The 23,903-nt window shown below is 49.7% G+C and overlaps 1 protein-coding gene across 3 annotated transcripts in view; it reads left to right on the forward strand.

The window, feature by feature from the left end:
• The first annotated feature begins 215 nt into the window (after positions 1-215).
• Positions 216-23,903, forward strand: part of SH3RF1 (SH3 domain containing ring finger 1) — a 147,724-nt gene continuing 124,036 nt past the window's right edge. Inside the window, exons 1-2 of one of the 3 annotated variants that reach the window (XM_082625124.1) lie at positions 216-291; positions 1,690-2,159. In XM_082625124.1, the coding sequence (XP_082481250.1) occupies positions 1,767-2,159 (393 nt within the window). In that variant the 5' untranslated portion in view covers positions 216-291; positions 1,690-1,766. Of the gene's footprint in view, positions 341-1,689; positions 2,160-23,903 lie in introns of all 3 variants that reach the window. The other 2 variants (XM_082625122.1, XM_082625123.1) reach the window with 2 other exon arrangements.

A 23,903-nucleotide genomic window follows, 5' to 3' on the forward strand; every position in this document is an offset into this window, starting at 1 on the left:
GCCCCCGGGACCTACCCTGGACCCCCGCAGCGCCCGGGCGCGGGAGGCGGGCGGCTGGCCTCCCCCGCTCGTCCTCCTCCTCCTCAGTCTCTGCTCTCCGCCCTCCTCCTCCTCCCCTGCTCCTCCCCTCCCCTCCCCCTCCTTCCCCCCTCCCTCCTCGCCCCTCCCATCCCCTCCCTCCTTGCCCCTCCCTCCTCGCCCCTCCCCTTCTTCTCCCTCGGGCCCGGCAGGCGGCGGCGGGAGCGCGCAGGCGGCGAGCGGAGCCCGGTGCGGCCGCGGCGTCTGAGGCCGGTGAGCGGGAGAGCGCGGGGCGTGCGGACAAAGAAGGCGCCGCGCGGAGGTAGGACCCGCCCCCGCCCCCGAGTCCCCGGGCCCCCGCCCCCGGGGCCGGGTTGGAGCGGAGCTGGGCGGCCCGGCCCGGCCCGGGTCACTGCGGCGGCGGCGCGCGCCCGGGCGCACGGCGGGAGGACCTGGCGACGCTGGCTGCGGGCGGTCCTGAGCTCCCGAAACTTCCCGTGGGCGCGGGGCGGCGGCCAGAGGCGGGGGGACCCACCCGGCCCTGCCGGCCCTGGCCCGGGGTCTAGGCGGACGGCCCCCTACACCAGCCCCGGCGAGCGTCTACGCGGGCGGCTCCCGGCACCAGCCCCGGCGTGTCTGCGCGGGCGGCTCCGGGCACCAGCCCCGGCGTGTCTGCGCGGGCGGCCCCCGCCTCTGGCCGCGGGCGCGTCTACACCGGCGGCCCGGCACCTGGACTGGCGTCCACGCGGGCCCGCAGTACCTGCGGCGAGCAGAGGGGCGGTCCGACCCCGCCCCGCCGTCAGGGGCAGCAGTTCCTGCCGACGTCCACAACGCCACCCGGTTCCCCTGGACACGTCCACACTGAACTGGGGGTAGGGGAGAGCGGTGTAGGCTCTGGTTTGAACGCTTTTTTCCTGAATGGCCCCATTTTCATATTAAGCCCTCGGTTCTCAGTCCAGCATTCCATTCTCAAATTCTTTGGGTGATAATTTTGCCAGATTTTCTGAATGGGATTAACACAGGCCGTTCAGAAATCGTTTCTGAGTTTGGCAGCCGCTGCCCTGATGGGTGCTGTTATATTTGAGCTGCTTTCAGGCCCATCTTTAGTGTGTTGTTTAGAATTGTGAACCTTCGTCTCGTTTTGGTTGGGCAGGATTAAACAGTTCTATTTTTAAGAGCAGCGAAGAAACATATGTATTTAATATTGGGACCCTGTGCCACAGAAATCACATGAGGCGCGGTTTCTTAACCACCAGAGTGGCTTAAATACTGGGAACTTGGTGGGATTGAAAAGGAATTTCAGGTGGAGGAGACGTTCATTTGCCACTTTCACCTTCTCAGGTGGGTTGAGGACTTTACTAAGGCAGCAGATTTCACTTTGAGAGCCGAAGAAATTATGTTCTTACTACGTTTCATAAATCCTGTTTATGGCAAGACTCCTGAATGGTACTTGGTAGCTCTTTCTGCGCCCTGAACTAGATATCTTTACGGATTCATTTTGAATTGCTTAGAAAGCCTATCTTGTTTTCACTTGTTGACGCTGGAGTTCAGGCCCCATGTTCCAGTGCAAACAGCACTTCTGTGTGCGTCTTGGCTCCTGGCTCTCCTCTGCACCTTGCCCCCAGACGGTCATACTTTCTGTCTTTTCTTCCTCTGCCCCGGTGCCCCCAGAGCAGCGTCTGACATGGATGTTACATGAGCCACTCTCAGGGTCGCGTGGAGCGTCTCCCTCGGTGAACTAGAGGAAGATGGATGAGTCGGCCCTTCTGGACCTTCTGGAGTGTCCCGTGTGTCTGGAGCGGCTCGACGTCTCTGCCAGGGTCCTGCCTTGTCAGCACACGTTCTGCAAACGGTGTCTGCTGGGCATCGTCGGTTCCCGCAATGAACTCAGATGCCCCGAGTGCCGGACTCTGGTTGGCGCGGGCGTGGAGCAGCTTCCAAGCAACATCCTGCTGGTCAGACTTCTGGATGGCATCAAGCAGAGGCCTTGGAAACCCGGCCCTGCGGGGGGCAGTGGCACCGACTGCACAAACGCCTCGAGGGCTCAGAGCAGCGCTGTGGCCAATTGTAGCTCGAAGGATCCACCTTGCCCCCAGGGTGGACAGCAGCCTCGGGCGCAATCCTGGAGCCCCCCGGTGAGGGTGAGTAGCCTGAAGAGGCGGTGCGGTGGGTGACGGTAGTGATGGCCAGTGTGTATTCTTTAGTCTTTGGATGTCTTCTAAATCAGCTCATGGCTAAAGAAGTCACGTTACTGGAACAGATAGGAGATTGTGCCTTGGGAATTTTTTTTTTTCTTTTTGGAATGAGATTGGTTATAAATAATTTTTCTTGTTTTTAAAATTCTCTCCCGGATGGTGGGCCTCTATTACGTTTTAAGATAAATCTTGGGAAACAGTAGCAATTATTCAATGAAATCTAAAATACAGAAGTTTTTTATGCCGAGTTTAAAATGGAAATTTGGTGTGGTTTTACCTTTTCGATGGTGTTGAGAGGACCATGAGTATGTATGTATGTGTGCATATATGTAGACATGTTATAAATATGTGTGTGGGTAGATCACAAGTAGGACATTGAGCTTTAATTTTTAAGTGGCTTGGAGCCATTCTGTTGGTTTTATGAATGCACAGCACAGAATTTTCTGGTTGGAGGAATTCTTAACAAATCATGGCCACAGGTAGCAGAGTTTTGTTGCTGTAGCAACGAAATGTCATTGAGAGCTATGCTAAGACAGCAGAGGATGTAGCTTTATGTTGGGTTTTATAGGGAGTGAAACGAAATGTTTCCATCAGAAAGATTTTTTTTGGGTTTTGGGTTTGGACTGAAATAATTTGAAGTGAGGCTAAATATCTGGGCAGTTACCACGACTGAAATTTCTAGAAGGTAAGGTATTTTGAAGAAATGTAAATTATGTTGCCCGTGATGGCACCCCAATAATACATGCTTTTCTCATTTTTGTAAACCTGAAAAGTAGTTGTGGACATTTGATAATTAAAGCAGTTCCAATTTTGTCGGAAGAAACAATCTTGATAATTGGCCAAACTGAGAGAATCCATTTTTAAAGAACAGTTAATCTGGATGAGAATCTTTTTTCAAATATTCGTTGTAAACACTCAAAACTGACTTTTTTCAGTGAGGTAGGAATAACCCTTTGGGATGGCATTAACTAGGGTAAATTCACAGATGTGGCTCTCTGGAAGAGAGCATTCCCTAGCATTCTGTAGGGAATGACTACCTTCGAACCATTCCTTTCCTTTCTTCTCAAGTTTATCTTTTATGAATGATGTATTTACATCACTAGATGTAGAGTACGCAAAGTGTTTTAATTGCTGGAAAACAGCTTTATCCCCAGGCTATCAGGTTTCTTTTGAGTCATATTTAATTTTTTTTTTTTTAATGTTAGTGAGAACTTTGGGTTCTGGAGGTTTTCTTTGCTTATTTGAAGCCCCCTAGTTTTGAAATTGGTCTGCTTATAGGGTTTTCTTAGATTTCCTTCTTTTAATGGAGTTTACACGATTAGTATCTGTGGACTCATGAATATTTCAACCTCAGAACCATCGTTTCTGAGACACCAGACCTAGGTCTGCTTCACTTAATTAGGGGGTAGATTTGCTTCCTTGGAGGGATTTTGTTTCCTTGTTAATTAGACTGGAGAGGCCTAGCTTCTGGCTGTGAATAGAAGTGTCTCAGTTGTTGACACATTGCCTTACCTGTTGTGAGGAATGTGGTGAATGTTTGATTACTGATAAAAAGGAATTTAAGAAGAGGACTCAAGCATTCAGCTCAGTGTCCTTTGGATTTTAAGTTTTCTTTCTGATGTGGAAACTGACAATGTGATGTTGGAATGTTCATTTATTTGAACTGCTAAACTCCCAAAATTGAGCTTCACGTTTCTTAGGTACATTATTTTGTGATTTTGATGATGTCGGTATTATTTTTCTGGCTGATATGATTTTCCTGATTTACTTTATGTTTCTTCTTTGGCATGAGAAAAATTACTTGCCAAGAAGCTCAATTGAGCTTGAGCCTTATAATTTGGGTAAAGTAGTTGAGGCCAATAAAAGCAGGAGATGATCATGTCTGTTACTTTCGGGGGGCGGGGGGGCACAGAGAGTGGAGGACAAGACAATGAACAGACAAAATTATTCGGTAATGTGGGTTAATGCAGATGCTGTAATTCCTGTCAAAAGCACTTCTTTTCCCCCCAAGTCTAAAATAATTTCTTTTACCAGTAATTACTGGTACCTTCTACTTTGAAATATTCAAAACAACCAGGGCTACACAAACAGCCCAAGGACCTGAAAGATATATACATTTCAGAAAACGCTCCTTTTATTTTTTACTTTATTTTATTTTAAAAATTTATTTATTTTATCGAAGTATGGTTGATTTACAATGTTGTGTTAGTTTCAGGTGTACAGCAAAGTGATTCAGTTATACATATATATATATATATGTATATATATACATTCTTTTTCAGATTCTTTTCCATTATGGTTTATCACAGGATATTGAATATAGTTCCCTGTGCTCTACAGTAGGACCTTGTTCTTTATCCATTCTATATATAATAGTTTGCATCTGCGAATCCCAAACTAGAAAATGCTTCTTTTAAAAGTGAGACCCGTGGAGTTAGTTGTCAGCCAGCCCCTGGGGTGTCCCCTGGGTGAATGACATCATAAATCCTAGATCCTCAGCTGTTCTGACTCGCCCCGGGGGTGTGAGAGCCTGTTCCCACGTGTGGTAGAAGCCAGTGCTGGTACCACGTGGGATGCTGTTCGGTTATTGGTTATGTTCCACGTTCCGTTAGATCGTGGCCATGTGGCTTCCTCATGCGTGTACCTCAGGGAGACTGGGTGTTATCAGCAGATACGAACATTTGCAACGTGTGACACACATCTTGTTCCCAGAATTTTAGTGTTTCCTGCCTCACATGAAGGAGCAAATGGAAGAGTGTTGGGTCGGCGTCACCCCTGGAAACCACCAGCTCTTACTCCAAGTAAAGAATCCCTGCTGGTTTGGTGCCAAAGTGGACCAGTGGGACGAGGTGCAGGGAGCGGGTGGCTGCAGACACTTGCTTCCATGGGCTGAAAAATACCTACAGAAGGTGGATTTTATATATATAAGTATGTACAGAGTTCGATGTGGACATGTTTGATTAATCCCTATAGAATTGTGACCTAATGGAATAAATTTCTGCTTTCTAGCTGTGGCTCCACTGGTTCCAGGTCTAATACCTGTACGTGTATCTGTCTGTCTAGGTGCTGATACTTAATGATTTCACACTGCCGCTCCCTCAGAGTGAGCATATTCAGCCAGCACTGATCCCATGGCCCCTGATTTACACTAACTTGCACTTGTATTCTTTCCTTTATCTAGCACATATTTATCAAGCACTGACTAGGTACCAGGCACTGCCCTAGCTGCTGGATGGGTAGTGCTGGACACAGCAGACGCGGATTCTGCTTATGAACCTGCGTGTCTGGTGGGAGAGACACACCTGTCCTAGCGTGATAACAGTACAGGCAGGTCATTACAGGTGCTAAGTGTTAGGCTGGGAGCTGGGGAGATGACAGGCGAGGGCCTGGTTTAGTGCGTGTGTGCGCGCACATGTGTGCGTGTGTGTCCGTCTGTGTGTCTTCAAAAGCTTCTTCAGGCCGAGGCATTTGAACGGAGGTCTTAAGGGTGCAATGGTATTAATTAGTTGAGAGGGGTTGGCGGGAAGAGGGACGGAGTATTCCAGAGGTCCTGACCCACGGCCGGATGAAGCGGAGCTCCCAGGAGGAAGCGAGGGCCGTGCGTGAGAACAGAGCGGGGGACGGGCTGGTGACCCAAGACGAGGCCTCTGGTGCAGCGCTGGGCCGGGAGCCACCCAGGACCGCGCGGCCGTCCTGGTCAGTGCCCTGCCCTTGGGGCCAGAAGGAAGGGTCCTTGGGACTGAGATGGCCGTCAGGCCCAGGACAGAAATGGTTGGAGCGTGCCTCAGAGGCCTGGGAGAGGGGGAAAGAAAAGGGGCACCGGGGAGCTCTCCTCCCTGCTGCTTTCATTCCTCCATAGTGCCCGCTCCCTCTCTCCCTGCAGCTGACTGTTAGGGGCTGAAACATGTCCCCCCAGGCTCATAGGTTGAAGTCCTGTCCCCCAGGTCTTCACTGTGAGGCTGCGCTCAGGGGTGGCACCTTCGAAGAGGTGCTTAAGGTGAAGGCAGCTTACGCGGGTGGGTCCTAATCCACAGTCTGGCGTCCTCCTAAGAGGAGATCAGGGCGCAGAGCCGGGGAGAGGGGAGACGCTGCGGGAACACGGCCGGCCCTCTGCACGCCGAGGAGAGAGGCCTCGGGGGCAGCCAGCCCCGCCGACACCTCGGTCTCAGGCTGCAGCCTCCAGACTGATGAGATAAATGCCTGTTGTTCAGCCGGCCGGCCTGTGCAGCCCCAGTGCCGCCCGTGGATGGGCTCCTGCGGGTCAGCCCCGCGTGGCCTCCGTCCCCTCTGTCCCCTGCGCACCGGCGGGGCTGGTCCTACAGGCCTGTGGGAGGGTGGGCTCAGGCCTCTGCGCCCTTGGATGCTGAGTCACCTCGAGTGGACCTCCAGTCCCTGCCAGCCCCGCTGGTGGAGCCTGGCCGGCTGGACTGGCGGGGTCCAGGAGCGGGAGGAGGGGGGGAAGGGGGAGGGGGAAGGGGGAGGGGGTGATGCCGTGGGGCGGGGCCGCGGTCGAGAGCGCGCGCGCTGGGGAGAGTGCGCGTTTAGCGGAGGCCGAGCACGCAAGAAACTGCAAGCAAGGCAGCAGGTGGTGAGGCCCCGAACTGTGCGGTGAGATACAGGATCGTGCCTGTGATGACGGTCGTGGAGGAGGTGGGCGAAAGTGGGCAGGACCTGCTCCCCCTGGCCAGGGGGTGGCTGTCAGGGCACAGTGGGGACCACCCCTCCTGGACCTAAGAAGCAAGACTTCCAGGTAGTGGTTTGGACCGAGGGAGAGGTTTTGATGTTTCCCAGTGGCCGAGTCTAAATAGAAAAAGGTGTTTGTTTTTGCCAAACACTGTGTTGCAGACATTCTTGACCTCTTCTTATTTGTTCATCGTGTCATCCTTGACCCCTACTCGGTCCTCCTGTCCACCTCAACCCTGACCGGCCCCTTGTTCCTGAGTCGGGCCTGCGTCGAGGCTCAGGGCTGGGATGGGCAGGGAGCCTGTGTACAACCCGGGAATGCTGAATGAGTCTTCTTTGTATCACATTTGTATCGTGTGACTGTTACCGTGTAAATCTCAGACAACCCAATGCAGCTAAGGAGTATTGTTATTTAAAAAATGTTCAAAATGTAAATTGCAAAATGAGTTCCTAAAAACATTCTGGCTATAAAAAAGTTCACCACTTTGGAAGTATAATGTGTGTCCTTCTGTATCTCTTCTTATGTGTTTATATGTATATGCATCTGGTTGTTTTGATTCTTGACATAAGTGGGATTCCGTACTCTGCATATCTGATGACTAGAATATATCTGGGAAATCTTGTCACGGCTGAGCACATACACCTATCTCGTTAAAAAGAAAACACCTATTTATTGAGGTATACCATATGGAAGAGTGCACGAATTGTGAGTGTACAACTCACTGAATTATCATGCTCTGTGCTTTTTAGATGACTGTATACTGTTTTTCTCTCCGTTTAAAAAATTAAAGGTAATATGTGCTCATAGTAAGAAATTTGTGGTAGAGAAGTATGTAAAGGGGAAAATCAGGGCTTCTAATCTGTCTGTCCCTAATCTCCAGAGGTGACCACTGTGCAGAGGGTATTTTGTGTGTTTCCCCCCCCCCCCAGGAAACAACTGAATAGAAATAGGATCGTGTTGTACGTGCTATGCTGCAATTTGAGCTTTTCTCTGAAATGGCGTCTCTCTCAGAGCTTCCCGTCTGCTCTCATCGCTGGTCAGGAAGGTATCCTCGTTTTATGGACGAGGGAAGCGTGGCTGGAGAGGCCTAGAAACTCGTGCAAGGCCCCCCGCTCTCAGGATGGAGCCGGCCACCACCCCAGGCCTGTCTGCTCCCTGCTTCGCCCCCTTAACCGTGTCCCCCTCATCCTCGCGCTGCTGCGGCCCTGGAAGCTTTCCTCAGTGTAACTGGCGGGGCTCCTTTCACCTCACCGTCCCCGGTGCCTGTTTTGTTCTGATAAAAAGGGGCAGGTGGCCCCGTGCCATGGAGGTAGGTGGGCCCAGCCCTTCCCTGGTGTGGCTGGCACACAGGGAGGTGTGGAGGTCCGGGTTGTGTTGGCCGCTGCTCGGCCGCTCTGGGCTCCGTGTCTTTTTTTTGTTTGTTTGTTTTTGCGGTACGCGGGCCTCTCACTGCTGTGGCCTCTCCCGTTGAGGAGCACAGGCTCCGGATGCGCAGGCTCAGCGGCCATGGGTCACGGGCCCAGCCGCTCCGCGGCACGTGGGATCTTCTTGGACCGGGGCACGAACCCGTGTCCCCTGCATTGGCAGGCGGACTCCCAACCACTGCGCCACCAGGGAGGCCCTGGGCTCCGTTTCTTCACAGGAACGCAGAACCAGAGGGCCCGCAGCTCCACGCGGGGCCCGGGGCCAGGATCGCTGAGTTTGGTTCACCTGTGACTCTTGAGCACCTTCGTGGCGCCTGGCTCATAGGACACACTCAGGAGAGGTTTGTTGAATGTGTATTAGTTTCCTGTGGCCGCTGTAATGAAGCACCCCCGGCCAGTGGTTGAGAACAACAGAAGTTCTGGGTCCAGAGTCTGAAATCCAGGTGTCGGCAGAGCTCTGGCCTCCGCTGGCTTCTGGGGGCTCCCGGCACACCCCGCTGTCCTCGGCTTGTGGACGCACCCCTCCCGTCCCCGTCTCCTCTTCACAGGGCCTTCTGCCCATGTGTCTGCGTCCCCATCTCCCCCCACAGCCGGGCGGGCGTGGGGTGCACCGTATCGGGGGTCCCGTGCGTCCCTGGTGGAGCCACTGCACGCCGCGCCCAGGATGGCGAGGACTCGGGTGCCGCTCGGGCGTGGGTCAGGCGGGCTCTCCGCAGCAGCACAACGTCCTGGGGTAGACACCTTACACTCGAAGCAGCCTTGCTGCTGAGGCACCCTCACTGTGGAACTCAGGCTTCCTCCTCCCGAGCTTTTGTCATAAAGACTGCGTGTATCTCCTCACTTTTTTCTAAACTTCAGAGACTTCTGAGCGCAGTGACGCTGAAGAGAGAAGCTGTGCACGGCCCCGCCGTGCCTGCCCTTGGCCGAGCCCGTGCCCCGTCCGGGGGATGGAGTGCTGGCCTCTTGAAGGCAGGCAGACATGCAGCTGCAGACACAGCTGCTTCAAGGACGGCCCGTGAGTGGGCTCCTCCAGGTAGTGGGGAAGCGGATGGAGGTGTCGGTCCACGTGGTTGGCGGTAGCCGTGACGTCGTAGATGATTTGTCTTGTGGAACATGGAAGAAAGCAGTAAGTAAGTAAGCAGGCTGTACAAGTGCATTACGTTGCTGTAAACATAGTGCAGAAAGGCAAGGCCCGTCAAGTTTGAACTTTCTTCTCTTAGCCTAAGGAAGTAAAAATTCCTCCAAGTATTTTTTCCAAGGACAGAAATCCTTTCGAAACACTGTATGTTCACTGTTCATAATTCAGCAATGAATGAACAGGGGTGAATTTTCAGTATTTTAAAATGTAGTGAGAACTGCCCAGGATGAAATGCGGGTTTGCTGTAAGGGCTCCATCCCTGGGTGTAATTCATGTGAAGGACCCCCCGCCGTCCCCACAAATAATCCAGCAGCGACGGAGCAGAACCTCAGTGTGGGTGCCAGCAGCCCTGGCATCGGTGTAAGTTTCCTGGAAGGGTGTTTGGACACCAAGGATGAAAGGGTGAACGTTAGATTTCTTACGAGGGGATTAAATTCCTGCAGGGCTCAAAGTATTCTAACGCTCTTCATTATATAACTGCTTGGTTTTTAAACACATATCTTTAAAGAACTTTTAAAGTTCTTTAACATGTTAAACACATAGATTAAACAATGTATGTAATAAATGAAACCTCAGACCTTAAATTTTTATTTGCTCAGCTCATTTGAAGTGACATTTAGTTAGCGGAAGTCTCAGTTTTTTTCTCCCATGGTTGAGTTTGTCTTTTAAACACACTCTTTGATATGTTATTTCCGGCATTTCATACGTTTTTAACCTTTTCTCCCCCGCAGCTGAGCACAATTGAAGTGCTTAAGTCTTTCAGGCTAAATATGTTCGCCACTTTTGGATAGTCTAATTACTTTCGTTCCGTATTACGTATTTCATAGTACGTAATACTATTAGCATTTTCATTTTTCTGTTTTCTACTTATTTTTATGACAAGTCCAAAATATTAGAAGATACGGAAACCCCAAACTCTTGTCATACAAAGGTACTGATTTTTTTGAAACCAAAGTGTTAGTTGAAGGTCGTCATCAGGTGACAGTGTGAAACATTTACAAAGCCCAAGAAAGCCCAGCTGTGGCACCAAAAGCTCTGGTCTCGCTGAACGAGGTGCGAGAATGTAGGAAGCGTGACTTGAGGACCCCTTGCGCGGTGGTGAAGTGATGGAGCCGTGGTGTTAGTCCTGGCCTGGTGACTTGCAGCCAGTGATTTCTGTTCCATAGGCAGGCGTTTCCCCATCTCTAAAACGAGGGATTTCTGTATCTGAGTTCCTGTGCGGCCCTGAACATTTTGGCACGATTGCCCAAGCCAAGGCCAGCTCCGGCCGTGAGCGTTTAGAACAGACTGAGGCTGGCGTCTGGGTATCATCTGGGTGCGGTGACGTGCGATGTGCCTCTGAGTCACGCTGGGACACTGGCATCTCCTCGGTGTCCCCTGGAGGCCCTGCCTGCCACAGGGACCTTCAGATGGACGGTAGGGTGGGCCAGGCCTTCAGCAGGAAGGCGGGGGCAGCCAGGAGCCCGACTTGGGGCTGGTTTGCTCGCTGGGCCTCCTGGGTGGAAGGACCTCCCCCTGTTCCGCCTGCAATGTCATCCCGCTGCCTGAGGCCCCCCACAGCCGAGGACGGGGTGTCCCCACGTCCAGGGGTGCTGCCCTTTGGAGGGGCCTGAGCCCATCTCACCGCCGTGCTGTCCCACTCTGACCGGCAGCTGGCGGGCGGCGTATTTATGCTGAATGCGGGTGGGAAGCGGCTGAGCTTCTCTGGGGTCGCACAGGCCTGGGCGCAGGAGGGCAGCGACTGTGGACTGGATCCTGCACGCAGGGACACGTGGGGTGGGAGTGGGGAGGGATGCTGTTGATAGTTTGCAGAGTCCACGGGAGGCATCAGGGACCGTCTGGGGCAGCGGGGGCTTCGTCCGGGGTGGGGAGATGTCCCAGAAAACAGAGGCTCCTTCAGACGGGTCAGGGGGGACTTGGGAGCTGAGTCTTCCTCTGAACGAACGCTCCTTTCTTTTTTTTTTTTTTTGCGGTACGCGGGCCTCTCACTGTTGTGGCCTCTCCCATTGCAGAGCACAGGCTCCGGACGCGCAGGCCCAGCGGTCATGGCTCACGGGCCCAGCCGCTCCGCGGCATGTGGGATCTTCCCGGACCGGGGCACGAACCCGTGTTCCCTGCATCGGCAGGCGGACTCTCAACCACTGCGCCACCAGGGAAGCCCCGAACGCTCCTTTCTGAGCGCTGGAGCGCAGGCCACGGGGCAGCACAGGCCGGGGTGTGGCCCCGGGCAGAGGCCCGTCTGCTCCCCCTCTGGCTCGGCACCTTCCTCAGCCCGGCATCACTCGTGGAGCCGTGAGGGTCCGCCCTCCAGTGCCCGGGACCTGCGACGCTCAGCTGCCGGTCCTCTCTCCAGAAGTGAGAGCTTGGAGTGCCCTGTGTCAGTTGCGTGGTGCAGTCAGCCCTGTGTGCGCGTGTGCACGCGCGTGCATGCAGGCTGGTGGAGTCTGGTGATTTAACCAACCGACATTTGTAATGTACACGTCATCGGGCATTTTGTTCTGTTTTAAACAGGCAGCTTAAACTTTAGGTTCACAAGCTGTTCATGAGTTAGTGACTGCGGATGATGCCAAATCTGGTTTCGTCCAGGTTCTGCACCGGCTGGGTGTGACCCTGGGCCTGGGCTGTGCAAGGAGCTGGGGCCCTCGTGTCTCTCCTCCTGCTTCTGTGGCCCCAGCGGCCGTGGAATTCCTTATGTGCTGGCCAGCCGTGACTGTTTCCTCTCCCTCCCTCCCTCCCTATCTCTCTTTTTGATGATGTAGGGAAAATAATAGCTGAAATAATTTAAAATACTTATCTTTTGACTTTGTTCTTTGGCATAGTTTTGAAAAGTCTTAGATTCCTAAGACTTCTGTAAGAAAGACTAAGCGTGCTTTGTAGTTTGGTTCTAATTTTTAAAAATTGGTGTTAGGGGGGGCTTCCCTGGTGGCGCAGTGGTTGAGAGTCCGCCTGCCGATGCAGGGGACACGGGTTCGTGCCCCGATCCCGGAGGATCCCACATGCCGCGGAGCGGCTGGGCCCGCGAGCCATGGCCGCGGAGCCTGTGTGTCCGGAGCCTGTGCTCCGCAACGGGAGAGGCCACAGCAGTGAGAGGCCCGCGTACAGCAAAAAAAAAAAAAAAAAAAAAAAAAAAAAAAAAAAAAAAAAATTGGTGTTAGGAAAGATTCCAGTGCCCTCACAAGGGTCCTTTAATGGATGCTGGATGTAGAATGTGTGTGTGTTTTATTCCTTGCGGCCGAGTTTTGTTTACCCCTCTCACCCTTGCCCTCCCCTCCTTCCAGAGCACCCCCGTGATGTTTTTAGATAGGCACTCTGGTTGGTTTATCCATGTTTTGGTTCTTTTTCTATCTCCTACCTAGAGCAGCTGATCACTTTTTTATGTGACTAGGCCCACCTCTGGCTAAATAAGTACATTTATGTAGCTGGTAACTTTCTGGTGAATTTTGAACATGCAACAACAGTGAGGAGCCTTGCAATTAATAAGTCTGGGTTTGGTTTAAATGGAGCTTCTACTTATAGTTAAAATATTCACTTCCTGCCTTTGTAGGGTAAGAAAGGACACTGAGTGAACATTTTATGCAGAGGATCATCTACTGTATTTTAAAGTCTCTGGAAAAGGACGTTTCAAACCTTGTTGACAACGTACTCCAGAGCCGCACAGTCTTCGTAGCCAGGAAGTTCTTTTTTTTTTTTTGTATCAAATACAAATCCCTGTCCCTGCAGTTTAATCCCATTACTCTCGTCCTGTCCCTGATGGGAAGGAGGGGCCCCCTGTGCCGGCCCTGACCACCCTTATGTGGCCTAAACACTGCACTTCCTTTACGTGTCCTCTTAGGACCTGTTTCCTAATGTTTTGATCGTTTTAGTCGCTCTCCTTTGGATGCCCGCCAGCTTCTCCTCGTGCTTCGGTTCCGGTCCAGAGGAGCCCTGAGCCTGGTCAAGAAGTTCTGGGTAGAATAGAGCCTCGCGCTGTGGAAGGACTGTCACGTGACCCTCCTGAGTGCAGTGCTCCTTGTATATCTTTAAAAATAACTCGCTGCGTTGCTGATTCATGCTTCGCCTGGACCCTCAGATTTTCTCTTCCTGAAAGTTTGGTTTTCTCCCATCTCTTATCTGAGCCCTTAGTTTTGAGTTCCTTCCTAATTAAACCACCTCTTGTTTCTGTAATCCTCACGGTAGAGTCAGTAACCATCCATGGGAACTGAAACCTGTCCATCCCAAATGCTGCCTGTAATAGAGAATTATCATATGTGGACCCTTGATCTTAAACACTTACTTAACTTGTTTATTCCATTTATTTTGAGGATTCTCTGCTCTCATCTGGTATTTGTTCTCTAATTCATGATGTTTTTTTTTTAGCTTTGTCTTCTGTACCAAGTTGTACGTTACTTGAGTGCGGGAATCTTGTGTTTTGTGTCTCTTTTCTGTCCTTTACAGTTGAAAACGTAGTGGGTGTTCATTTTAGGAACTACATCTTGATGGGCTTGACAGCTCAGATTCCAGAACCCCAGGTCCACTGGGACCGACCCTTTTGTCTTCATAAGAGAGGGACCTCACCACACGTATCCTTCTGGTGCCCTGAATTGTGTTCATTCTCTATGGTCTAAGACAGCTATGAAGGTGTTACCAGAGGTTGGGGAAGCTTCACTGTCATCGGATCCTCTCTGGAAGGTGGCCCTCACAACGTTTGCGTGACCCCCACCATGGTGGTCTAGAAATCATGTTTTCCTAGTTTATTAGAAAGAATGTTCTGCTGAACTGAATCAAAAGTCTTATGAAAGTTAAAATACGTTATCTGTTATCTCCCACCCCCGACACATTGTCACTCTGACACAGAGGAAAGGGAAGTGGATCTAATAGGAATTAGCTACCAATGATGGTGTTGATCTTTACCAAACACCTTCTTTATTTTTTTTAAATTTTATTGAAGTTGATTTATAATGTTGTGTTAATTTCTGCTGCACAGCAGAGTGATTTAGTTATACATATATACATTCTTTTTCATATTCTTTTCCATTATGGTTTATCACAGGATATTGGATAGAGTTCCCTGTGCTCTACAGTAGGACCTTGTTGTTTATCCATCTTGTATATAATAGTTTACATCTGCTAATCACACACTCCCAGTCCATCCCTCCCCCACCATCCCTCTCCCTTGGCATCCACAAGTCTGTTCTCTATGTCTGTGAGTCTGTTTCTGTTTTGTAGATAGGTTCATTTGTGTTGTATTTTGGATTCCACATATAAGTGATATCATATGGTATTTGTCTTTTTCTGACTTTGATTAATATGATAATCTCTAGGTCCATCCATGTTGCTGCAAATGGCATTTCATTCTTTTTTTATGGCTGAGTAATATTCCACTGTATATATGGACCACATCTTCTTTATCCATTCATCTGTCAATGGATACTTAGGTTGCTTCCATCTTGGCTATTGTAAATAGTGCTGCTGTGAACATAGGGGTACGTGTATCTTTTAGAATTATAGTTTTATCTGGGTATATACCCAAGAGTGGGATTGCTGGGTCATATGGCAACTCTATTTTTAGTTTTTTGAGGAACCTCCATACTGTTCTCCATAGTGGCTGCACCAGTTTACATTCCCACCAACAGTGTAGGAGGGTTCCCTTTTCTGCACACCCTCTCCAGCATTTGTTATTTGTAGACTTTTTTTTTTTTTTTTTTTTTTTGCGGTTCGCGGGCCTCTCACTGCTGTGGCCTCTCCCTTGCGGAGCACAGGCTCCGGACGTGCAGGCTCAGCGGCCATGGCTCACAGGCCCAGCCGCTCCGCGGCACGTGGGATCCTCCCGGACCGGGGCACGAACCTGTGTCCCCTACATTGGCAGGCGGACTCTCAACCACTGCGCCACTAGGGAAGCCCCTCACTGTAGTTTTGACTGGTGTGAGGTGACACCTCATTGAGGTTTTGACTTGCATTTCTTCAATAATTATCGATGTTGAGCATCTTTTCATGTGCCTTTTGGCCATCTGTATGTCTTCTTTGGAGAAATGTCTATTTAGGTCCTCTGCCCATTTTTCGATTGGATTGTTTGTTTGTTTTTTTGTTATTGAATTGTATAAGCTGTTTGTATATTTTGGAAATTCAGCCCTTGTGGGTCGCATCATTTGCAAATATTTTCTCCCAGTCCATAGAGTTGTCTTTTTCTTTTGCTTATGGTTTCCTTTGCTGTGCAAAAGCTTATAAATTTGGTGAGGCCCCATTTGTTTATTTTTGCTTTTATTTCTATTGCCTTTGGAGGCTGACCTAGGAAAACATTGGTATGATTTATGTCAGAGAATGTTTTGCCTATGTTCTCTTCTAGGAGTTTCATGGTATCTAGTTTTCTATTTAAATCTTTAAGCCATTTTGAGTTTATTTTTGCGCATGGTGTGAGGGAGTGTTCTAGCTTCATTGAGTTACATGTGGCTGTCCAGCTTCCTAACAGCACATGCTGAAGGACCAAACACCTTCTGATTGCTCTGCTGGCAAGTCTGCTTTTGGAGTGAAAATGTTACCTGTACTCAAGGCCTCGGTTTTGGTGCAGGTGATCGAGATACTGAGTAATTCCTGTGGTCGGCAGTCCTGCGGGTGGCAGAAAGCACAGGTGGTGATGTGGGTGGCGATGAATGGCACCTCCACACCCTAAATCCCACAAGAGGCATCATGCACGGTCAAAAGTAAATTAAAATTCGTGAACATGAAGCAGAAAGGGGACAGAAAGGGGCAGTTGGAAGAATAAAGTAGCCCCAAGGGACACTTTCCAGTTCTCGACTCCTAAGCCAGCTCTGGTTCAGATACCGGCAGCGATGCACCCTGTGGTTGTCCGTGTGTCACATATTTAACTGTAACGCGTGGAAGTGTCTTGAGTTGCTGCCACCTCTGTCAGGAGACTGAGCTGTGTGATACTCACAAGTCAGCAGCACTACGTCGACCCAACATTCCGTTATAGTTCAGGGAGCGGCCCATCTTGAGGAACAGCCAGCCCATCCGATAGGCCTGGTCCCCTTAGACATGCCTCGCGCTGCGGATTCTAGGCGTGCTGTGCGCGGAGAGTTTTCTGTCAGAGGAGCGTGGTGTTACCTCCATGTGTATTATGCAGATGCGCGTGTGTTGCTGGGTTTATTTAAGTTTCTTCTGTGTGAGGTGAGCCTAGCTTTCTTTACTTCCTGGACGGAGAGGCACGTTTATTTTTCACATTAACCTGATACGTACATTTCTCACCCCTCTGCTGGCCGCTTTTTTCTCCTTCCAATAGTGGCATCAGGTCAGGGTCTGGGCAGGGAGTCCTGGCATTAACAGCTGGCTGGTGTCTTATCTCTGTTTAGCTGCAGCCCTGCTGTAACGGGGGGGTGTTGGCCAGGGTGGATCTATTCAACATGCCTTACGTATAAATGGTGGAGTTTCAGAAGGTATGAAAACAGGTTGTGGTTTGCTCGTTCAGGACACATTTTTTTCTCTGTTACTGGATTGAAAGGTCAGCATTTCTTGGGAGTTACCAGACACATTGGTAACTTAAACCAAAAGGTAGAATAGGTGAATGAAAGGCACATTGAGGCCAAGATTGATTTTCAGTTTGATACTTAGTATCAATTTTTCTAGTCAATTGAGTGTTATCTGACAAGTATGCAGCATTGCCAGTTATTGGCAGCTGTGTCCTCATAAGGCAATCTGCAAAGCTGGGAGAAGTTAGATCACAACTATCTATCAGTAACTTCAGGATGAAAATAGTAGCAATCGTAGTTCGATGGCAAAATCAATTTTAAACGGTCTGATATCACTTTAAGAGCTGATCCTATGCAGTAATGTGTGTGGGATTCAAGAGAGTAAATTCTCTGACTACCTGACCTTGGGGGAAAAATATGTAGCAAGATGTTTTGTGGTCTTGAGAGAGTGAAGTAATACTTCAGCGACTTGGTGTTCTGTTGGTTGCATCTGGGCGAGCCATGACTGAACGCGTTCTGTGCTCAAAGAACTTGTTTTGCATCGATATCCCTGTCTGAGAAAGGGAGAAGTGATAACATTTCATACGCTGGAAAACTCAACATGCCCTCAAATGTGAAAACGCAGGCCTTCCTTTTATATACTAAGTACGACCTAAAACGTCAGCTTAATTGCCTTCCTTCCACGTTTCACGTGGACAAGAAACCAGAGTCCTGACCCTGGAGACGTACAGTGTGTCTATTACAGTCTCTGACTGATAAATACGCTTACCTGGCACAAACACACATGATCAAAGGGGACTGAACAATAATATGTAGTTTTGATTAATGAATATGCTGGGCTTTCCTTTAAGGTTTGAACAAAGAATAATGTAGCACCCAGTTTTGTTAATAAAATAAACAGGTTAAAGCCTGGAGCTGTTTCTGGTAGACTGTGCAGCCCTAAATCATTCAAGGGCAATGAAGCAGTTTTCTGGACAGATTGTGTTTCCTCATGAAGGAAGGAAGCCACCTTTGTTCTGAGTCCCTGGCGCATACCTTACAGGTGAGGTCACCCTGTGTACCTGATACCCCTCTCCTTTCACGCACGCAGGGGAGCCGTGGGCCCTCCCCACGCCTTCCAGCTCTCACAGTCCACAGAGCAAGGCTTACGTGTACCTGTCCATTAAAGGCTTTTGAAGGCCGAAAGCCAACCCCAGGGGCTATGTGAACCATGAATGGACAATAAAAGACAGTGTGCTTCTGTTTTTCAAACAGCCTGTTTAAGGACAAAAGAGCTATTCACTCCTACATGACTTTCACGACCAGTCTCTGATGGTCGTTGTGTTTTGGGCTTGATTTTAAGGCTGCTCCGCTGAGACTATTTGAAACAATAGTTGTCAGTTTCTCAGACTAATAAAGTCGCTGAGGCATGTGTGCTAATAAGGCTCCATGTCTTGTTTCTTTAGAAAGAGGTGAATTTAAGAAGTGGGTCACCACCCCCTGCAAGATCTGAGGGTGAAAGCGTTTAGAGCGTCAGATTAAGCTCTAACTGTTGAAATCGCCTCCTATCTCGTCCTCCTGCCCCGCCGTGTCCCCTGGGGTCCCTGGTGTTTCCGTCAGCGTGACGTGACTCCTGTTGTTCAAAACTGCAGGATGGTTACACGGAAGCCGCGTACCTGAACCCCGCCCTCCCCTCCACCTTGTCTTTGCCGCTTACGTGTTCGCTCCAGCCACGCAAGCTTTCTTGCCTTTTATTAAATCACCAAGGCCTGGGGCCTTGTCACCTGCTCTTTGCCCTCCCTGGAGGGCAGGGCTGCCTTCACCTGCATCTCAGCATGGCCCGCTCCCTTTCTTCAGTTTGCTGTCTTCCTCAGAAGGTCCTCTCTGACCACCGTATCCCCAGAAGCCCCTCGCCCTGTCACTCTGTTGGCCTTGCCCTGCTTAGTTTTTCTTTGGGGCACTTAGGTCCGTTTAAAATCATGGATTAGTTACTTGTTTGTTCTTTTCCTTAAATAGACAGTAAGCTCTGTGAGGGCCAGGGCTTTGATTCATTTTATTTCTGTCTGTATCCTCGGCAGCTAGAATGCTGCCTGGCACATAATAGGCCCTCGGTAAAGAATTTGTTAAATTAAGAAATTGGTGAATGAGTTTTACTTGAAGTATGTTGGTCTCCACTACTCTGCAAACGTCATGCAGAAAAAATGTGGCAAATGGGAAAATGATCGTGAATCATTCAGATGTTTTAAGTTGGAGCTGAGAACTTTTATAGACGAGTCCTTTAAAGTGTCATGTTTGCTTACTTGGCCATACATTTTGTATTGTTCTGTTTTATGAGGATAAATGCGGAATGGTTTAAAAAATAATCTTGCCGTGAGCCCTTTTGTTCAACCCAAGAGGTGAGCAACGTGATTTCAGACTAGAGCGGCGCCTCTGCTTTTAGCTTTTGGAAATGAACACGCACCCTGTATCACTGACAGGGCGCTTCAGCACTCCTACTGAAGCTTCCGGAATAATGAGAGCTCAGAGAGGAACGTGGTCTTTTTCATATATTTCTGCAAATCCTGTGCTTCACATACTCTTGGGAGGAGGAGTGACATTGTTTTCTGTACCTACAGCTGTTTAAGGAGTGGGTGGAAACACCTAGTCATCTCGGCTGTGTCGTGACTCCAGCACATCCCTCCGGTGCTGCAGTGGGGATGCAAATCCGTTCTAAGATAGCCTGTACTTCCCTTTCCAAAATACCCCAGCTGAATGGGGGGTTGGTTCCTGTCGGTTCCTGTCAGGAGCCACTTTCCTGTTCAGAATCTGGTCGCGGCTGTGTTGGTTACATGCAGGACTCACCGGGGCAGCCCCCGTGGTCCCTTGTGTGTCACCAGGGACCACACCAGACCCCACGTGCTTCCTCGGGCTCACCGCCCGGGAGGTCACCGCCGGCTGGAAATCCATTTTTCCCGTCGCTGCCCGGGGGCTCCCAGCAGGGGCACGGGTCTATGTCCTTCTCACTCCCACGTATCGGCACACGGTCCGTCTCCACGTAGATTTCGAGGACGTCCAGAACGGTTCCGGGTGGTTCTCCACGGTTACTGTGAGGTGGCTGCAGGTCACACCGTGGGGACCCTTGGCGTCCCATCCGGGGGGCCGCGGCCCCTGCTGGGTGCGTGGCCGGCTTGCTGTCCCGTTCCCGCTCCCGTGGTCAGCCGCAGGGTCTGCGGAGCCCGCAGCAGGGGCGTGAGCCTCCTTGGCCTCAGATCCCGTGGGCAGAAGCCCCTCTGCAGTGACAGCCCGTGCTGTGCCCCGCGTGGATTGCCGTCCTTTGTCGGAGTGCGGCCGCCTCGGGAGCTTAGACTTCAGCGCAGATCAGGTGAGCTGCGACCGCTCCCACCTCCAGGCCTGCCCTGCGGGGCTGGTCACTGGTGGTCAGTGCGGCCGGGCGGGCGCACCTCCGGCACGGCTGTGGACGCTGCCCTCCCGTGGTTCGGTCCCTTCACAGATGCCGATGCGGGAGGAAGCCCCAGCTGGTCCCACCACCCCTGCCTCCCGCAGCCGTCAAGCTTGCTTTTTCTCTCTTCCATCTTGCAACCTCTTGTTTCGCCTTCCTGCCCCTGTGCCCCTCCCCGCCCGTCTCCAGCTCCAGTATCTCAGCCTTGGTCCTCAGTCATCACCTTTTCCCAATTTTCCCAGTCAGCCAGCCCATCGCACCTGACTCTGTTAAATAGCCCTTGGAGTCCTTTTTTTCTTTTTAGATTAAAAAAAATATTTTGTACGATTTTTAAAGGTTACTTTCAATTTATAGTAATCACAGAGTATTGGCTCTATTCCCCGTGTTGTACATACATCCTTGAGCCCGTCTTACACCCAGTAGTTTGTACCTCCCCGCCCCCTACATAGCCCTTCCCCACTCCCACTGGTAACCGCTGGTTTGGCCTCTATGTCTGTGAGTCTGCTTCTTTTTTGTTATATTCACTGCTTTGTTGTGTTTTCCTTAATGTCTTTTTTAAAGTGAACTACGTTTGACTGGGGGTAGAAAAACCTGTGGAGAATAAAGCATGTGGTAAGAGGCAGCTTTTTTGATACTTTAATTTTCCTGTGAAATGGAACTTTGTCTTATTTATTTATTTATTTAATTTATTTATTTTTGGCTGCATTGGGTCTTTGTTGCTTTGGGCTTTCTCTAGTTGTAGCGAGCGGGGTCTACTCTTCGTTGCGGTGCTCAGGCTTCTCATTGCAGTGGCTTCTCTTGTTGCGGAGCACAGGCTCTAGGCGCACGGGCTGCAGTAGTTGTGGCACGTGGGCTCAGTAGTTGTGGCTCACGGGCTTAGTTCCTCCACGGCATGTGGGATCTTCCCGGACCAGGGCTCGAACCCGTGTCCCCTGCATTGGCAGGTGGACTCTTAACCCCTGCGCCACCAGGGAGGTCCCAGAACTTTGTCTTCTTTCACCTTCCTTTCTAGATGGAGAGCTATGAGATTATTCATGTTTTTCACCAGCAGTCTTGCAAGATGGTCATACTTCCCAGGGAATTATTTTATAATAGTGTTCAAAATTTGAATTGGCTTTTAGTTTCAGAGTAGAGTAATTGCTGGTTAAATGACTTGCATTAGCGGATCAGACCCAGTTAGTGCACATGTGTGCCTCTCTTAATATAAAAGTTGAAAAATTGAATTTGTTCCTTGATAATTTGATCTGTAGGAAGTGGGGAACAAAAGATTCCAAACAGGGCTTTTAAAATCAGTTCTAATTAATTGCGTGTGCAGTTGCATCGGTGGAGATGGCGAGGCAATTAGTCTAATTATGTTTAAAATAACAGTTGCATGCCTCAACAGACGTCACACCCTCAGGCCTGCCTATCTTTTTCTACTTTCTCCTTTAGGCATGTGGTGGATTTTTTGGCCATTAAGCATGACCTCGTCAGAGTCTGTGGAGCAGAACAGAGTGACAGGCTGCAGGAGGGCAGGGTCACAGACCCCCCAGCTCCGCGGTAACACCTGCCCAGCACACTTAGATGGGAAGACTGAGACGTGCTGGGGACCATTTTTGTTCTCAAGCTGCTACCGCCCCCCACCCACCAAATCTTATTTTTGGAAGGCTGAGCTCTCTCTGAAGTATTTTTCTCATGCTCCAATTTGGAGTAAACTATAGCTGAGTCCTGTTCTGCACACAACGAAATGATACGAGTTTCAGAGTAGAACTTGAATAAGTAGCACCTTGCCTGACGACTTACCCTTAGCATGAAAGAGAGCTGCAGGCCAGGGGGAGGGGCCAGGGGAGGGGCCCCCTGGCTCGTGAAGTCCCCTAATACCCGCCAGGTCTTCAACTAGTGCAGCTACAACGGATGTGACACCCTTGACAAAACTGTTTTTCTTTTCCACGTAAGCAGTTGGTGTTTGCACAGGAGAATGAACCAGAGATGTTTTCCCTGCCTTTTCATTTAAAGCTAACAGGAGCGCTTTTCTCTTCCGTAGATTCAGTTTTATGGGAGGAAGGATCGAAGGTGGTCTTCTGTAAATCCTCCGCTATTGCCCTTCCTCTGGTTTCTGGTAGCTTTAAAAATGATTTGTAAATTACACATTAGTTTTACAGGATATCCTGCCGTTACAAGACTACAGTCTTTATTACGGACCTACCACAGCGACTTTGCTTTCCTTTCAGCTGCATTTGCTGTATTTCTGACCGTGTTATTTGTTGCAGAAACTGGGGCTTGACTCTCATTGCTCTAGTTATGACTGGATTGTGCGCTTTTCTCCATGTAGGTTTCCTCCTGCAAGAATGGGATCTTGTGGGTGGATGGCTGACGGTGTTAGGCCAGTTAGACCTTTGTTTTCTGACTGGTTTTGCTAATCCTGGTGTATGAAGACAAGCTTACTTCATCTGTGGCTGTCGGAATGCAGTGGATGTCGGTGAGCGGTGGACACATTTAGGTGGAGATATTAACGTGGACATTGGAACATGTGGATCATCGGGCAGTGAGGCCTGTGCGCGGGCATTAGGGCCTCTCTGTTCACGGTTCATCCGCAGACACAGGCCTTAACTCTGAGTGGATTGTCCTTCCTTCTTGGAGGGTTACTCTGTCAAAGTGTTGTTGTTTGAGAACTTACTTCTTCCTTTAATCTGTGAAACAAAACCACTCTTCTTAATATGGTAAAGCATAAGCACATTCCTTTAAGATCCAGACCAGTCTAGGAATTTGGTTTGTAGTAAAGCAGAAGAGAAATGTATTCTTTTCAACGGATGTTCGATGCCAGTCATGCTGGCGTTATGCTGGAGTATCTGCTCACAGAATACGGGTGTGTTTACTGTAGCGTAGTCCCCTCTGTGTGTTGTGTCATCTCTGCGTACGTGTATACGTCGCCATCTCTGTGTATGTGTATCCCGCGTTTTGCGTAAGCTTTAACAAACACTGGATGGCTCACGATCTTGCTTTGTTATAACATCAGCACCGTTTTCACACACAGCCTTATTTACTAGCCTTTTTCTTTCCTATTAATAAGCTGTTAAATAATAGTACAGTTTAAAGACATCAAAGGAGTTAGCAGGTTATAAAAACGGAACTGAAAACCACAGGTTAAGTTTAGAAAAGCTTATCACTGGGGTTGCCATTGTGTCTTGGTTAGATATGTGCAACTCCAAAGAAATCATTACTTTGTCCTCTGTATTGTTTTATTAGACAGCCTTCCCATATTCTCTCTTAACTATTGTCCTAAATGTTCCCACATGCATTCTGGTGGTGTTTGTCTTTCCCCTTCAAGTCATCCTGGTTATAGTTAGATGAATTTAAATTATTAACTTGTGGTCTGAGAGAATTTAGATTGATTGACGTTCTGGCTTCGGGAGTATAGTGAATTCTTGAATTCACAAGAAAGAAGATGTATTGTGAAACTGCAGAATTGGGTAGAAAGAGATCGGCTGTGTAGTGGCTTTAAAAAAAAACTGGGAAGAGCTTTTACAAAAGCAGCAGGAAGTTCTTACTGAATCAGCACTCGGCCATTGTGTGGAGGGGTTTGCGGATTTCTAATTAAGCCGCTG

The sequence above is a fragment of the Mesoplodon mirus genome (assembly GCF_964341445.2).
Source record: "Mesoplodon mirus genome assembly, chromosome: 1".
Lineage (NCBI taxonomy): Eukaryota > Metazoa > Chordata > Mammalia > Artiodactyla > Ziphiidae > Mesoplodon > Mesoplodon mirus.